The sequence below is a fragment of the Danio aesculapii genome, chromosome 1, assembly GCF_903798145.1.
Source record: "Danio aesculapii chromosome 1, fDanAes4.1, whole genome shotgun sequence".
Classification (NCBI taxonomy): domain Eukaryota; kingdom Metazoa; phylum Chordata; class Actinopteri; order Cypriniformes; family Danionidae; genus Danio; species Danio aesculapii.
Genome location: NC_079435.1, coordinates 51,066,967 through 51,085,479, shown reverse-complemented (window position 1 = coordinate 51,085,479; position 18,513 = coordinate 51,066,967). Strand labels below are relative to the sequence as shown.

Genomic DNA, 18,513 nt, shown 5'->3' with positions numbered 1-18,513 from the left:
AGTCCCTTCATCAGGGATCACCACAGCGGAATGTTTACCAGTTGCAACCCAGTACTGGGAAACATCCAAACACGCTTATTCGCACACATACACTACAACCAATTTAGTTTATTCAATTAACTGTGGGTGAAAACCGGAGGACACCCACACGAACACTGGGAGAACATGCAAACCCCACACAGAAATGCCAACTGGCCCAGCCGGGACTCAAACCAGCGACCTTCTAACCACTGAGCCACCGTGCCGCCCGTTTTTGAACAGTATTCCTTCATTCTTTGATGTTCTCATTTTCACAGCTATTCTCTAGTAGCCAATAGTCTTTCCCCTAGCGCCGTGACGTCACGACAGTCCGCTGCTCCTTAGAATAAAACCAAGTGCGGAGGTCAAACCGGAGCAGGACTGCAAAATGTTAGATTCTCTCGCCTTGCTGTTGGAGAAAACCTTCCTTCTAGCGCATTTCAACTTTTTTAGCACCACTTCCACTAAGCAAGAGAGATGCACGAAGCGACGCGAGGAGAGCACTTATTTCCAGCGCGGGGATCTGTTGGAGGTTCCGCGCACTTTGTTCACTCATTTTGGCATTTACCTCGGCGATAACAAAGTCGCACACCTTATGCCTGATATACTGCCGGTGCTGACGAGCAACAAAAGTCACCTCCAGAATGTAGTGACGAACAAGAGACTGCTACTCGGTGTGCTCTACAAGTACGCCTCAGTACGGGTGGACACGGTGGAGGACTTCGCCTACGGGTCCAGTATTTTGCTCAACACGATGGACACTACCTTGAGAAAACAGCCGCTGGCCGCTGAGGAGGTCGCCAGAAGAGCCGAAAAACTTGTCGGTCATTTTCCTTACAGTCTTATGTGGAATAACTGCGAACATTTTGTCACTTACTGCCGCTACGGGACAGCGGTGAGCCTGCAGACGGACCAGGTAAACACGGTAGATTCACATCTGCACGCTTTCCTATCGAGTGGAGTCTTTACTGTGATTTCAAGTTAATCATTACATGTTGTCGGTTTCGCGCTTTTCTTCTGCTGAACAGTGCGAGATGCATAGAAAATAAATGAAGCAGTAGCCTATATTAAAATAATTCCAAATGCAGATGGAATGCAGAACTTTTGTACATAGTCGATTATAAAAAGTAGCATTTTGTACAAGCTTTTATTAGGTCTGCACAAATGTGATTTGAAACTTCTACTGATTTGTTAATGAATGTAGGCTATATTACAATTGGCTAAATAACCATGTTTAACAGTAAAACACAGTCACATTAGGTTCTTATAAACTTTTGAAAAACACAAAATATATATATTTTAAATGGCGGGCATTGCAATAAAGACAAATATAAAAAAGAATAGGCTAAAAAAACACAAATTAATCAAATAAATAAAGATTCTTGGACTGTTCACATGGGCTATGTAAACTTATAAACTTTAGAAATTCCTCTATACAGTTGGTCAGAATTGGTAGCCCTATGAATTATTAGCCCCCTGTTTATTTTTCCCTCAATTTCTGTTTAACAGTTTTAATAACTCATCTCTAATAACTGATTTATTTTATCTTTGCCATGATGACAGTGAATAATATTTTACTTGATATTTTCAAGACACTTATACAGCTTAAAGTGACATTTAAAGGCTTAACTAGGTTAATTAGGTTAACTAGGCAAGTTATTGTATAATGATGGTTTGTTCTGTAGACTATCAAAAAAAAGAATATATATATATATATATATATATATATATATATATATATATATATATATATATATATATATATATATATATATATATATATATATAATTCTGACTTCAACTATATGTGCTAAATTAAGTAACATACAGAAAATATGAATTTTAAATATCAAATGCTGAACAGCAAAAACTGTTTTAGGAGTAATTATGTTTATTTTAAAATGTATTTGATATATATATATATATATATATATATATATATATATATATATATATATATATATATATATATATATATATAGAGAGAGAGAGAGAGAGAGAGAGAGAGAGAGAGAGAGAGAGACATGTTTAAATAAATATAAATAAACATAATAAATCAATTAGTTCTAAAAACTATTATAAAGTTCATACCTTGTTAAAGCATTTAGCCTAATCTAACAATTAAAACTAAAAATAGATTTCCTCATTCTTACACAATATTTTTATTATTAGGATTTGCTATTTAGCCAAAAAAAAAAACTTATTTATTTATTTTTTTTTACTGTTTTACCAATTTAAGCTTTTATTGATTTTACAATTGATACTTCAATTATTTTGTCACAAATTTATTCTTTTAAGGACAAAATTAAGTCTTTTCATAAATCGTGAATATGTATTAGGCTATTTTCTTTTAATAATAATACTAATAATACATAAAATGTACAATAATATAGCATTTTCTTTGTCACATGACAACAAAATGGCATCCTGCACTTTGATTAGATTGTCGATTGTCTTATTATGATAATCTAATTTTCAAAACAAAATAACTATTGGCATTATAACTATAATCTTTAAAATGCAAAAAAAGGCCTAATTAATATAACATAAATTAAATTTGCCTAATTAAAAATCGTTTGTGCACTTCTTGTTATCCACAACTGCTGTAATTTTTTTTTCTAAGCCCCACAAAAACATTGGTATGACTTAAATTGTATTCTAGGATATTTGGTTTGTTAGATAGAAAGCAGTTGGGTGTAGCCTTTTCAGGCATTTATTAATTCGAATAAATATAAAGTGCTAGCTACTAAAAAGTGTTACTAAAATTTGCGTTGAAATCTCCCTTTGAGGTGCCGGATTGGCGTAGTAAAGCTACAGAACCCTCCCCAATACTTACTTAACTCAGTCAGATACTTCCTTCTCCTCTGTCAACGTAATTTCACGTCATTTGGCTAACCGGGAGCTTTTGGGAAAATCTGGGTCATTTTAGCGCAAAAAAGGAACAACAGCTTCATTCAGTGGCGGTGGGTTTGGGGATCGAGATCCGCGCCCAGAAAAACACAGCCGCGAATGACAGATTGCTCTGGGTCTGTTTTAGTGCGCTGAATCTCACATGCCATATTTTTCCCTCAACAGTTCTGCGAAAGTTTAAAGTCAATAATCCGGGACCAGAGGAGCATTTTCCTGACCACTGTCATCGGGATGCTTTCCATGTTTTTTGTTGGAATAGCGCCGTCGACCGCACTTCCGACTTTCCTCATTCCCTTCATCTTGTGGATGGCTGGATAATGCAGAGACTGAACACATATACTGTATGAACTATTTAACGTATCAAAGTTTGTATTTTTGGCTTTATCATAGAGAGTCACTGCAAGATTTATTGCAAGTTGACGATTGTATTTTTCCCACGCAATTGATAACTTAATCTTTTTCATCCTTTATACCTTTATATATTAACATTTATTTTGTACATTTTTATGATCGTTTTTTAAAACATACTGTACTATATTAACAACATAATAAATGTCATTTAAGTGATGTTTCATATTCTCTTGCCTATATTATTAGTACATACGGTAATACAGGCCTGTCTGTCTATCTGTCTGTCTGTCTGTCTGTGTCTATCTATCTATCTATCTATCTATCTATCTATCTATCTATCTATCTATCTATCTATCTATCTATCTATCTATCTATCTATCTATCTATCTATCTATCTATCTATCTATCTATCTATCTATCTATCTATCTATCTATCTATCTATCTATCTATCTATCTATCTATCTATCTATCTATCTATCTATCTATCTATCCATCTATCTACAGTTGAAGTCAGAAATATTAGCCCTCCCTGTTTATTTTTTCCCCAATTTCTGTTTAACGGAGAGCAGATTTTTTTTTAACACATTTCTAAACATAATAGTTTTAATAACACATTTCTAATAACTGATTTATTTTATCTTTGCCATGATGACAGTAAATAATATTTTACTAGATGATTTTCAAGTCACTTCTATACAGCTTAAAGTGACATTTAAAGGCTTAATTTGGTTAGTCAAGTTAGGGTAATTAGGCAAGTTATTGTATAATGATGGTTTGTTCTGTATACTATCAAAAATATATAGCTTATATGGGCTAATAATTTTGACATTAAATTGTTTTTTTTTTTTTAAACTGCTTTTATTCTAGCTGAAATAAAACATATATACAGATGAAGCCAGAATAATTATATATACATACAGTTGAAGCCAGAATAAATAGCCTCCCTTTGAATTTTTTGAATCCCAAATGATGTTTAACAGAGTAAGGACATTTTCACAGAATATATATATATATATATATATATATATATATATATATATACATATATATACATATACATATATTCTACCGGTCAAACGTTTGGCTTGTTTTATTATAAATTTTTTATTTATTTAAATAACAATATTCTGTTCATCAAGGTGACATTTATTAAATGTAAAAACAAATTTAATTGTTAAATACTTATTTATTAAATATTTACTTATTAATTATTGTATGTAATTTCAAATAAAATTATTACTCCAGTCATAATTACTTTTAATACTATTACCATTAATAATAATAATTATTATTATTAGAGTGATTTCTGAAGGATCATGTGACTCTGGAGAAAGACTGGAGTATTCATTCATTCATTTTCTTGTCGGCTTAGTCCCTTTATTAATCTGGGGTCGCCACAGCGGAATGAACTGCCAAGACTGGAGTAATAAAGCTGAAAATTCATCCTTAAAATGACTGGAATAAATTATTGGGTATAGCACGTTCGTCTCACAGCAAGAACATTGATGGTTCGAACCTCGGCTGGGTCAGTTGGCGTTTCTTTGTGGAGTGTGCATGTTTTCCCCTGTGTTTCCCCCACAGTCCAAAGACGTGCTATTGAATAAACTATATTGGCCGTAGTGTGTATGTGTGTGAAAGAGTGTGCATGGGTGTTTCCCAGTGTTGAATTGCGGCTGGAGAGGCATTTGCTGCGTAAAAACCGGGTAAGTTGCCGGTTCATTCCGCTGTGGCGACCCCAGATTAATAAAGGAACAAAGCCATAAAGAAAATGAATGAATGAATGAATGAATGAATAAATAAAAAATATATAATTGTTTACAATAACGTTTTATTGTTTTACAAACGTGTTGTCAATCCAGCCTGATCTCACGAGAAAACGTAAGTATTTTACGTTTTGACAGTTTAGTGGCTAATTCGTACGAATTCGTACGAGTTCAGTCGTTCGAAATTGTACGATTTTAAAAAGGAGGCGTGGCACCTAACCCCACCCCTAAACCCAACTGTCATTGGCGGATGAGCAAATCGTACTAAATTGTACGAATTAGATCGTACGAATTCGTATGAATTAGTCACTAAATCAAAAAGTTACGAATTGCCGTGAGATTGTGTTGGTCAATCAGTACAAATAAACTAATAGTAGACTCCTATAAAAATTTTTTTTTTGCTCGTTCGAACTAATTTAAAATGAGCTGAAACAACACAATTCTTGACATTTCATTGGGACAACTTAATTTTTTTATGTTCAATCCACATAAATTTGTTAAAAGTGTTAAGTTAACTTAATTTGTGTTGGGACAACATGAATGAATTTTGTGGAACCCAGCATTTTTTACAGTGTACAAATTGTACAAATTAAACTTGAAATCTAAATATATACCTCGCATTATATTTAGACCGATTAAAAATATTTCCATAAAAGGGCTTCAATCTAAAAAAAGGAAGAAACAGCACCTAAATGAAAAACATAAAAACATCTATAAACACATCTTTCATATTAATTTATAAATGGTCTTTGTTCAAGATTAATCCATTTTACTACCATTTTAAAATATAACACCTATATTCAAGCCCGAAATTATTTATATCCCAGGGGTATGAATAGTTTTGGGGTTAACTGTATGTGAACTCTTCTTTTGAAACCTTTATAACCATAAAATGTGAACATAACTGACAATTGTATTGGGAATTACAGTTAAGACCCAAGGAGAAACCAGCATGTACAGAGAAGTGCAGCAGTCAAAGTTAAAGTTAAATCAGTTTGCACAGAGTTTACTGAAGACAAGAGTTTTTCACATTTCCATCTGCCAGAGCAAATGAGTAAGGCACCAGACTACTGTTCAGAAACATTCGTGTTTAGTCATACAGTGTCTGATAGGTTAGCAGATAAAACATGGCACACTGTTCCCTATACACAAACGAAAGGTTTTGTCTTTGAAACAACATGTTTTGATATGCAACTTTGGTAAGGGTCTCAGTGAGGATTTCCCTCAGGCCATTATTGAGGTCTCGTGAGACTCTTGGCTTTTTCATGGTCGCAAGCATTTGCAATTAAAACACATTTTCATATCTTATCATATTCATAAACATAAAAAATCCTAGAAAATATATATTTCCCTTTGAAGGTTGGGATATTTCATCACTGATACTGAACAATACATTCACTAGAGCAAAATTAAAGGGGTAGTTCTCCCAAACAATAAAATTTACTCACTAATTACTCAACCTTGTGTTGTTTAAAATAGATAAAATTAAATTATTGAATAGATTTATTAATATTTATATGTATTAATTATTAAATAAATTTTAAACGAGTGAAGGGTGAGTAAACAAATCCTTTTTGGGTGATCTGTCCCTTTAAACTGACATGAAGGTGGAATAAATCTGAATTTAAACAAAACATCAAACTCTGGAACTCTTAATGACAGGAATTAATTAGTGTGTATTTATTCTCTGGAGGCCAGGCTAAATGAATAAACACTTCTATTCCTGACATGTGTCAGACCCTCAGTCATTCCTCAAAGACTTCTGAAAAAACATTAATTATGACATAAATAATCATTTTCATTTGTGTTTTGCCAGCTGTTTTCCCAAGCAACTCACAATTGAGAGCCTGGAGCACAAAACCATGTCCTGCATGTTTATTTGAGATAATATAATAAAATATAGTATGAGTCAAAATGATAGATTAATCATTAAATCAATCATTAAGTAGAGGTTACTCATTCATTCATTTTCTTTTCAGCTTAGTCCCTTTATTAATCTGGGGTCGCCACAGTGGAATGAACCGCCATTTTATCCAGCATATATTTTACGCAGGGCATGCCTTTCAAGCTGCAACTCATCACTGGGAAACATATATACACACTCATTCACACACATACGCTACGGACAATTTAGCTTATCCAATTCACCTGTACCACATGTCTTTGGACTTGTGGGGGAAAACGGAGCACCCGAAGGAAACCCACGCCAACACGGGGAGAACATGCAAACTCAACACAGAAATGCCAACTGACCCAGCTGAGGCTCAGACCAGTGACCTTCTAGCTGTGAGGCAATTGTGCTACCCCCTGCGCCTCCATGATGCCCTTGTAAATAAATCATATATATATATATATATATATATATATATATATATATATATATATATTTTTTTTTTTTTTTTTTTTTTTTTTTTTTTTTTTTAATATGCTGTCACTGATTAATAAAAGACAAGGCAGAAGACATCAGCAGAGGCAGGTGCAGATGCAGGTTTAGTAGTTACATTAAACTCCATTGTGGTAAAAATTTTATTGTTTTTAGTTAATTATACAATGTAAAAAAATATGTTTTAGTTAATATGATTAAAGTTATTTTTTTATTTTATGAAATAAATTAAGAAATTACCCATTGCAACTTTAATGGACTCTACTTATTTAAAATGAGCTGAAACATCACAATTCTTAGCTTTTTTTCAGACAACTTAATTGTTGTATGTTCAATCCACTTTAATTTGTAAAAAACTATTAAATTAACTTGTGAATTTAGTAGAATTGTGTGGAACGCAGCATTGTGTAATACACACTTAAAAATGATTTTGCTGCCTGTTCAAACTACTTATGTCAAATGAGCTGAAACAACACAATTCTTGAGACAACCTAATTATTTTATGTTCAATCCACTTATATTTGTTAAGTTAACTTAATCGATTTGAGTTGGGACAACTTGAATAAATTTTATGGAACCCTGCATTTCTTTTACTATGCAATTTGCTATACCTTCGGCACACAGCCCTCAATTTCATTTTTTTTGCCCCTCTTTTAAAAAATGCCACCGGTGCTCTAAAGAGTTAATATCACACCCTTAATTCCCTTTAAAGTTACTCCACCATTGGTGCAACATGTAATCATTATACAATCCCCAAATACCTTCCTTTGTTCCACAAATAGAAAACTTCAGCTAATTCCGTCTACAATCTGTAAGAAAGTTTAAAGCCTTTGGGCAACTGTGCTTTGTTTGTTCCATCAGTGCATGTGATGTACTTATTGTAAAGTCTTTTTTTCGTTCTTTCTGAAAATAGCTCAGGGTTTGTAATCCTCAAGCCCCTCCTCGGGCTCCCTGATAAAGCCAGCAGGTGCCGTCCCATCCAGAAGCCCCCCGTATCTCCAGACAGGATGTTTCCCGTGCAGTTCTTCAGCCTCTTCTACATCGCTGTGCTCGCAGACTTTGAAGAAAAGAAGAAAAAGCAAACACTCCAGTATGACCTCTCCAAATATAAAAGAGGAGATCTACTGGAGGTCCCGAGAACTCTCTTTACGCATTTCGGGATTTATTTGGGGAACAATCGCGTGGCTCATCTTATACCTGATATCTTACCGGTCTTGACCACCGACCAGAAAGCCATTCAGAAAATGGTGACCAACAACCGGCTGATTTTAGGGGTGCTTGCCAAAAAAGCGAGCGTCCGCGTGGACTCGGTGGAGGACTTTGCGTATGGAGCAGAGATTCTGGTTAACCATATGGACAAGGTGTGTAGCCGGGCAGCGTTTGAGGGCGAGGAGGTGGCCAGGAGAGCCGAGAAGCTCTTTGGATCTGTGGTTTACAGTCTGCTGTGGTACAACTGTGAGCATTACGTCATGTACTGCAGATACGGCACCAGCATGAGCTTTCAGACCTACCAGGTGAGATCTTTCTGAATGAGGGAGGTTTGATTTTCTTGAAGTTCATTTAAAGGGATAGTTCACACAAAAATGAAAATGTACCTACCATTCAGTCGTCCTCAAGGTTTCCAACCCTTTATGAGTTTTTGTTGAGAGCAAAATAAATATTTTGAAGAATGTTTGAAACCTGTAACCATTGACTTCCATACACTGAAAAAAAAAGATTAATTGGATTTACTAAATCTTTTAAATCAATTTATATGGGCGGAATTTAAAGAAACACATTAAGTTAACATGACTAAATTTAATTTGTTCATTTAAATTCAGCCCATACAAATTGTTTGTAATTTTTTAGTAATCCAATGAATATTTTTTTCAGTGTAGTAAGAAAACAAAGAGCTACCATGGAAGTCAATGTTTACAGGTTACTTTGTATTCAACAGAAAAAAATATTCAAATGGGTTAAACAAGTGAAGAGGGAGTAAATAATGACATAATTTTTATTTTTGGGTGAACTATCCCTTTAAAGCTTTTAATAATATCAACAGATTTCAATTAAAACCTTCTTTGGTAGCTTTGGTGAGTAAAGAATAGTATTACTTTGGTAAGTAAGAATGTATTAGAAAATGTAAGACCAAGCACGTGCATAATCTGAAAGGACTTAATGTCTTAAAACTTACCAAGCATCAATAGTTCTTTGTCACATCTCTCACTTTTGTTGCTGCTTTTAATCGATTATTCAAGGATAATTCAACCAAAAACGGAAATTATCTCACCATTTACTTACACTCAAGTTCAAACATTTATGAGTTTCTGTTTAGAGCAAAAGAAGATATTTTGAAGAATGTTTAAAACCTGTAAACATTGAAAAAGTAATACTATAGAAGTCAATGGTTACAGGTTTCAAACATTCTTCAAAATATCTTATCTTCTTCTTTCAATTATATCAACAATTTCAATTTTTAAGAATCAAATTACAGGGTTCATATGGTCCTGGAAAACGTGGAAAAGTCATGCAATTTTCATGCAAGGCATTTTCCAGGCCAGGAAAAGTTTTGGAAAATCAAATGAACCCAAAATGTTTTGGAAAAATCATGTAAATGAGTTAAACAAATATCTGTACTTGAATATATTTGTGGTGATTATATTGGGTAATTTTGAAATAGAATTGCACGATTCATCTGACGATTCACATGATGTTCTCTGTGTCGGGTAAAAAAAAGCCACTCGTAGTTTTAGCTTCGCCTCTCTTTAACTCGCATTCATCGTAATTAAAGCTATATTTTTGAGTGTGATGTCCAGAAACAATTTCTTACTACAGGGGTAAGATACTGTGGGTGCTAAAGGTTAATTTGTACTATTCTTATGAAAACACAAGCCAACATTTCTAAAATATGTTCGCAAAGACAGCAAGATACTTTTTAAAAACTATTATAAAATAGATATAAACAGATATAAAAATAAACATAAACTACATAGATTGTCACATATTTTTTGATATGCTGTAATAAATTTGAACATTTCATTATTTACCACATGTACACAGACACTATAAAACATCAGGTCATGAATAATTACCTGAACATTTTGGAAAAGGAATGGAAAAGTCCTGGAATTAATCACCCTCAAGATTTTCCAAACCTTAATGAGTTTCTGTTAGAGCAAAAGAATATATTTTGAAGAATGTTTGAAACCTGAAACCATTGACTTCCACAGTAGGAAAACAAATACTGTGGAAGTCAATGGTTACGGATTACTTTGTATTCAACATAAAAAAGATATTTGAATAAGTTTAACAATTGAAGAAGTAAATGATTACATGATTTAATTTTTGGGTGAACTATCCATTTAAAGCTTTCAATAATATACAGATTTCATTTTTAAGAATCAAAGAACTCTTTCTTTGGTAGCTCTTGTGTGTAAAAACATGTAAGAATGTATATTAGTTAATGTAAGACCATGAACTTACATAATCTGTCAGGACTTAGAAGGTCTAGGTTAGAAGGTCTTAAAAACGTATTAAGCATCAATAGTTCTTTGTCACATCACTAACTTTTGTTGCTGCTTTTAATCAGTTATTCAAGGATAGTTCAGCCAAAAATGAAAATGAACTCACTTTACAGTTCTAAACCTTAAGGAATGACTCTTTTCTGTTGAACAAAAAAATAAGATAATTTGCAGAATGTTGAAAACCGGTAACCATTGACATCCACTCTTAGAAGTCAATAGCTACCAGTTTTGTTGTTCATTTTAGTTCATCCAAAAATGAACATTCTGTCATCCTTTTCTTCTGATAAACACAAAAGAAGATACTTTGAAAAATGTGGGTGGTACCCCTTGACATAATGATTTTTTTTCTACTATGGACGTTAATGTGTACCAGCAACCTGTATTCTTCAAAATTATCTTCTTTTGCATTCGACAGAAGAAAGAAACTCATAAAAGAATAGAAAATAGAAAATACATAGAGAGGGAGAGTAAATGATGAAATAATTGTCATTTTTTGGCTGAACTATCCCTTTAATTTGCATTATAACACTAGCCTCAACAATTACAATGTCTTTTTTGGCTGTGTGAATATTAAATGAACGGTTCATTCAATCACTTATGAAAAAGATTGTTTTTTTAAACGTTTAAAATATTAACTTTTAAAATGTATTAAAAGTGTTCATTTGTATCAATGCAAAAGTTAGAGAAATGTTTCATAATGTAATCTTAATAATTTTTTAAGAATGTTTAATTTGAAGGTTATATAATAACAGTAGTAATGAAAATAAGAATAAAAACATTCTTAAAACATTTAAAATTTCAGTACAAAGAAGCTTCACCCAAAATGAAAATGTATTTACCATTTACTTACCCATTTACTTAGGTCGTTTACATCTTTTTTTAAATGTTTTTGTGTGTGTGTGTGTGTGTGTGGGGGGGGGGGGGGGGGGGGGGGGATGGGGGGGGGGAATAGTATTAGAATAGTAAAACCAATGTATTAGTACATTTAAGAACATACCAAAATGAATTTACATAATCTGTAACGACTTACAAGGACTTAAAACCAATTACGCATCAATAGGTCTTTGTCACATCTCACATTCTGTTGCTGGTTTTAATCAGTTAATGCTTAAGAAGATTGAGAACACTTTTAACCATTTAACCCTTTAATGGCTGAATAAATAAATAACTTCATTATGAATTTTGGTCACTGGATCAGTTGGCATTTCTGTGTGGAGTTTGTTTGTTCTCCCTGTGTTTGCGTGGGTTTCCTCCGGGTGCTTCGGTTTCCCCCACAAGTCCAATGACATGTGGTACAGGTGAATTGGGTCAGCTAAATTGTCCGTAGTGTATGTGTGTATGGGTGTTTCCCAGTGATGGGTTGCAGTTTGAAGGGCATCTGCTGTGTAAAACATATGCTGGATAAGTTGGCGGTTCATTCCGCTGTGGCGACCCCAGAATAATAAAGGGACCAGGCCGAAAAGAAAGTGAATGAATGAATGATATATATTTTTCTAAAGTCATAAAAGTTTAAAAGGGTGGCACAGTGGCTCAGTGGTTAGCACTGTGACCTCACAGCAAGAAGGTAGCTGGTTCGAGCCCCGGCTGGTTTCCTCCGGGTGCTCCGGTTCCCACACAGTCCAAAGACATGTGCTATAGGTGAATTGGAAAAACGAAATTTGTCCGTAATGTATGAGTGTGTGTGTGTGTGTGTGTGTGTGTGTGTGTGTGTGTGTGTGTGAATGAGTGTGTAATGGCTGTTTGGAAGGGCATCTGCTTCGTAAAACATATGCTGAAATAGTTGGCGGTTCATTCCGCTGTGGCGACCTCTGAAATAGAGACAATGTCAAAGGAAAATGAATGAATGAATGAATGAACGAACACTCCAGAGTTTTGCCAATGAGTATTTTAATAAGCACCCTAAAAAGTTGCTGTTATTGTTAATTCGCAGTGCAGTGCTGACCAGCTGACCAGCAAACAAAAATATGTTCCTGGAATTTTTTTTTATCACATTTCAATCACGTTCTGAAAACATTATTTCTGTTTTTTCAATGTACAAAAATGACCAGGTTTTAAACGTGTCAAGAATGTTTCTTCTTTATCATGCCAATGTTAGAAAAACATTTCAATCCCTCGAGAAATCCCATTTTTGACTGCATTAAGGATGTTTTTCATGGTTATGTGAACGCTAGAGAAACATTTCATGTGCTAATTTATATAAATGTATTCCCTGAATGTTTTCTAAACGTTAATATTCAGTTTATTAGTGTATAAAAGGGAAAGTTCACCCAAACATTGAAATTCACAAGTTAATGTTTCTATTCCACACACACAAAAAACCCTAACTAAGATTATTCCTTAATTTTTTTCATGAATGTATCGTCTTAACAGTTATAACCTAAAATAGAAAGTAAAATGGAAGTTATATGTGTTAGCTGGTGATTAGTGGCAACATTGCTGTTTCAAGTGGGATTACACACAAAAATCACTTTAAGAAATTTAGAAAAGCACAGTTATGTAAGGCGTATGGATGACAAGAAAAGTGACTGGAGAAAAACATCTGTTTTTAGCATGTGTATAAAAATGTTAACCTAAACATACAATAAATAATGGTTATTAAAATACACACTGTATCTGAAAATTCCATAAGTGAATGAGGATATTTATGTTTATCTCCAGATTCCAGCATGTAATCTCTCTGAAACTTTTTCTATACACTTAGCTCAAAATAAAGATGATATTGCAAATAACATGCATGGCAATACTGACCACTGTAAAACTGGAGCTATGAATTTTGCCACAAAAATCTGAAATAGGCTCATCAAAGTGAAATTATTCTGTTTTTGTTTTTGTTAGGTCGTCCAAATGATCTGTTTTCCATTATATGAATACTGTGGAAATCATGAAATCTGTGGTGGTGCTTTTGAAAAAAATTATGCAATTATGCATCATTTTAGGAAAATTCCAGCAATGCGGTACCAAAGAAACACATACTGCCACCTGGTGTTAAGAGAGAGTTAAAGCGACCAAAAAATGAAAACTGGCTATCATGGAGGCGACTCTGTTCTACATTAGAACAGTAAAGACGATTTTTAGCTGAAACTGTGGTCATTGGTGATCCATAAAATCCTATTCAAGAGCTACTGGCTCTCTGAGAAAAAAAAAAATACAAATAAAAACAAAAAACCCATATATAGACACCGAACTACTTAATAACCATGGCTCCTGAGTCCTTACAACATTGAGATTTTGTGAAGCTAAACGAATAGCCTATCTTTGCAAGAAACTGAACATTACTTATAACATTATCACTTTTATGCTAATCTTTTATGCTTATTTTGTAAAGCACTTAAATCAACGTAGTAGTATTTATGACTGGCAAATAACTAAGAAAAAAATTAATAAAAAAGAAAAATACAAAAATATATAAATTAGTAAATAAATAAATAAATAAATAAATAAGAAAAATATAAATAAAATAAATAAATAAATAAATAAGAAACACAAACAAGGAAATAAGAGAAATAAACAAATATATAAGAAAAATAAATAAGAAAAATGCAAAAATATAAATGAATAAATAAGAAAAATAAACAAACAAATAAATAACAGAAATAAAAATATAAATAAATATATAAGAAAAATAAATAAAGAAAAAATATAAATAAATAAATAAGAAAAATGCAAAAATATAAAATAAATAAATAAGAAAAATAAATAAATAATAAATAAAAATAATAAAAAATAAAAATAAATAAATAAATAAATAAACAAATAAATAAATAAATGTTATTTAAATGACTCATTTGCAGAGACTGGATTAAATGTAAAATGTTGTAAATAATGTTTCTCTTGCACAGATGGATTGTTTTGCTTCATAAAATAAAAATGAAGCAAATAATAATAATCATAATAATAATAATAAGTTGACCAAAACAACCAGTCTACGCAACAGAAACATCCAGCCTCTGCAAACAATTTTAAAATACATTCATTGATTCATATATATCAATGTAAAGTCAGGAGCCATAAGTAGCCTACTACATTTAGTTTTTCCTCATATTTTAACCTCTAAAATGATAGCAGCTGTTGACTTTTATGCTTAATGAAAAGAACTTGGATGCTCTGAGGGTACATAATGAACAAAATGTTATTAAAAAGTATTATTTTAATTTACTCAACTGACCATTCTCAATTGAATATTTTAATGTATAGAAAGTGTATTTTGAATGGAAACCGTATAAGCTTCTTAATTATTTCTCCTTTTCTCTTCAACAGTTCTGCAAAGCCGTGCGCAAGCTTGTGTGCAGCAAGATGAGCTCTCTTATAAGTCTTCTGCTGGGCTTGTTTATTATGTTTTATCTGGAGTCGGTGACCCTGTTTGGAATTTTACCCACAATTATCATTCCTTTTACCATTTGGATGGCATCCTGAAGCTGTGTGAAATATAAGTTTGGCCAAATATCTGGATATTTTTATTCGGATTGTTTTTAGTTCATTATAGCACTGGGTCTCAACGGGAGCACATTTAACGAGATAAAACAGCTACATAAAGACTGGTCAGGGCAAATAAACTTTCTGAATAAACCCTTGTAGGGATGTGATCCAGTACTGTCGTTCATTTTCCTTCGGCTTAGCCCCTTTATTCATCAGGGGGTCGCCACACTAGAATGAACCGCCAACTTATCCAGCATATGTTTTACACAGCGGATGCCCTTCCAGCTGCAACCCACCAGCACTGTCATGTGAAGAATAATTTATTTTCTTACTGTATGTTGTGATTGTATAATGATGCCGTATCAGTATTAATTAAAGAACATTATATTTAATGCTTTTATGTCTTACAATCTTTTCTTAAATCAGCTGCTTAAAAGAATATCACATTGTATATATTTATATATAAACTGAAATAAAATTTGACATTTTAAAAACCTTCCACTGAATTTTGATCACCTCTTATGTTTTTACAATCACTTATTTTTCTCTTTAAAGTACGCTAAATAAATAAATAATCAAATTGCAGGGGGTTCGAGTGGTTCCCCCAATGAAAAAGGTTTAGAATTTGTCCCATACATGAGCTCATTTGTCCTATTTTGACTGCTACACCATCATAAATTGTAAAAATAACCCATTGAAAAAGGCTTTAAGACCAAGCCGAATCATCGGTTGACTGTCACATCAGTCATGACTTCAGTTAATCAGTATTGGCTAATGCAGTCCAACATCCAGTTGTGCAAGAAAACACAATTGAATGTAAGTGAAGTCATGTTTCACTACTGTATTGGGTAACACTTTATTTTGATGATCCATTTGAGTGTCTGCTTAATATCTGCTGATACTGCTCCTTCAACAGACATTTAACTGACTATAAGAAACTTTGCAAGTACATGTCAACTTACACTAACCCTAACCCAAACCTAACAGTCTACTTATAATCTAATGACAATTAATTGCAATTTAACTAAAATTCAACAAACAGACCATCAAATTAAAGTGTGACCCTGTACTGTTTTTAAGCAGAGAAAACATTTTACAAGTAACGTTTATTATAAATCTCAGACTTTATTCTTGAAACAAAAATGACAGATAAAACAGTGTGAAGCACCAAAAGAGGCCCATATTAAAATTAATTTGAAACTAATTTTCATTTGTTGTTCTATTGTTGTTATCAGGGGCATTGCTAGACATAAAGCTCTACTGGGGCACCCCCCCCCCCTAAACAAAATGTATATATATATATATATATATATATATATATATATATATATATATATATATATATATATATATATATATATATATATACACTATATATATATTTTTTTTAAATAAATATTTATTATAAACAAAAGTTTTATTGTTATTATACAATTATTATTCTAAATAATCTTAAATGTAACTGGAAAACAATGTTTAGACACAACTGGAGTGATGTACTAAGATCATTTAACAAATCTTTTGCATAAATATTAATTTCATTTGAATTAAATTCTATAAACAATTCAATAAAATACAAAAAAAGATGTTTTATAGAATTATCTGTTGTCTTAGACTTGACACATGGCAGAGAATTAGGTCAATTAGCGACGCCCCTGGTTGTTATCCATGAATTTTCAATCAAATGTACTTTTTACAATAGAGGCTAGACAAATCATCAAGCTCAAATCATGAAACTCAAATTATGAAGCTCAAATTATGAAACTCAAATTATGAAGCTCAAATTATGAAACTCAAATTATGAAGCTCAAATTATGAAACTCAAATTATGAAACTCAAATTATGAAGCTCAAATTATGAAGCTCAAATTATGAAACTTAAATTATGAAACTCAAATTATGAAGCTCAAATTATGAAACTCAAATTATGAAACTTAAATTATGAAACTCAAATTATGAAGCTCAAATTATGAAACTCAAATTATGAAACTCAAATTATGAAACTCAAATTATGAAGCTCAAACTATGAAGCTCAAATTATGAAACTGAAATTATGAAGCTCAAATTATGAAACTCAAACTATGAAGCTCAAATTATGTAACTTAAATTATGAAACTCAAATTATGAAACTCAAATTATGTAACTTAAATTATGAAGCTCAAATTATGAAGCTTAAATTATGAAGCTCAAATTATGAAGCTCAAATTATGAAGCTCAAATTATGAAGCTCATGTTCTGACTGAGGACAGTTGAATGTGCTGGCCAGTTTGTTATTTGCCTAATAAATGACAATCGGCTACAGTTTTTTAATTTAAAAGTTTAACAAAAATTTTTTTTCCTCATGATATATGATGTAATAAAGTTGTATTTTAAAACTAAGTATTTATTCATTTATATTTATTCTAAATATTTAGGCAATATTTTGACACATTTGTACCATCCGACAAGCTAATCCAGCTAAAAAATTGTGCTTCAAATATCACTAAAATAAAGTATTTAAATCTCAGGAATAAATTGAAAATGAAGCGAATAACTACACGTTTTGAGAACAAGAACCACCCTTTACAACAGGTTGGCCACAGGTCTGAATGGCTAATGTCTAAATAAAGCACACGCACAGTGCAAAAACTCCCTATAGAAAAGCCCTTGCAGCAGCTCATTGGTTGAAAATCGAAGGTCGCGTAAATAGTGTTTGACGTCAACAACATCGCCTCATAGATCATCAAGTGTCACACTAAATTAATCCTGAAATTTAACGTTTCCTAATTAATTTCTTAATTTGCCAAAGAGGTAAGTGACGCAGATTAATTACACTAAATATGGATGCTATTTTGAAAACGAATGACTGCGATTTTTAACGAAAGCTTTCAATTGTTTTTCACACTTCACTCACGTCATAGTATTCACACAAAGATTATAATATTAAATATATTTGACTAATAAGAGCTGTTTTGGGCAACTTTACATGTCCCTGCTAGTTTAAATGGACTGGTTGTTGAGTTATCATCGAGTTTAAAGGGGATTTTACGTTACCTCAAAATCTTATTTTTTCCCTGACTGATATATTTTAATACAGTTGTGCCAATATAAATCAATTGTCTTTTTGCTGTCATAAATGAATGTACTTTAAATTCATATAACGTTAAGACTAACGTTATGTTTTGTTTCC

At 32.4% G+C, this 18,513-nt stretch overlaps 2 protein-coding genes across 2 annotated transcripts; both read left to right on the top strand.

The window, feature by feature from the left end:
- The first annotated feature begins 53 nt into the window (after window positions 1-53).
- Window positions 54-3,495, top strand: LOC130232332 (lecithin retinol acyltransferase-like). Its single transcript, XM_056462172.1, has 2 exons — window positions 54-934; window positions 3,094-3,495. The coding sequence occupies exons 1-2, from the start codon at window positions 407-409 to the stop codon at window positions 3,244-3,246; spliced, it is 681 nt and encodes a 226-aa protein (XP_056318147.1). The 5' UTR covers window positions 54-406; the 3' UTR covers window positions 3,247-3,495.
- A 4,850-nt stretch (window positions 3,496-8,345) lies between these two features.
- Window positions 8,346-15,653, top strand: lratb.2 (lecithin retinol acyltransferase b, tandem duplicate 2). The gene is made up of 2 exons (XM_056451218.1): window positions 8,346-8,940; window positions 15,187-15,653. The coding sequence occupies exons 1-2, from the start codon at window positions 8,434-8,436 to the stop codon at window positions 15,340-15,342; spliced, it is 663 nt and encodes a 220-aa protein (XP_056307193.1). The 5' UTR covers window positions 8,346-8,433; the 3' UTR covers window positions 15,343-15,653.
- The last annotated feature ends 2,860 nt before the right edge of the window (window positions 15,654-18,513 follow it).

Bases quoted from the DNA above. Each gene is read 5' to 3' on its own strand.
- LOC130232332 (XM_056462172.1), top strand. From the start codon at position 407: ATGTTAGATTCTCTCGCCTTGCTGTTGGAGAAAACCTTCCTTCTAGCG. The intron at 935-3,093 runs GTAAACACGGTA...TTCCCTCAACAG, and splicing joins TGAGCCTGCAGACGGACCAG to TTCTGCGAAAGTTTAAAGTC.
- lratb.2 (XM_056451218.1), top strand. From the start codon at position 8,434: ATGTTTCCCGTGCAGTTCTTCAGCCTCTTCTACATCGCTGTGCTCGCA. The intron at 8,941-15,186 runs GTGAGATCTTTC...TCTCTTCAACAG, and splicing joins TGAGCTTTCAGACCTACCAG to TTCTGCAAAGCCGTGCGCAA.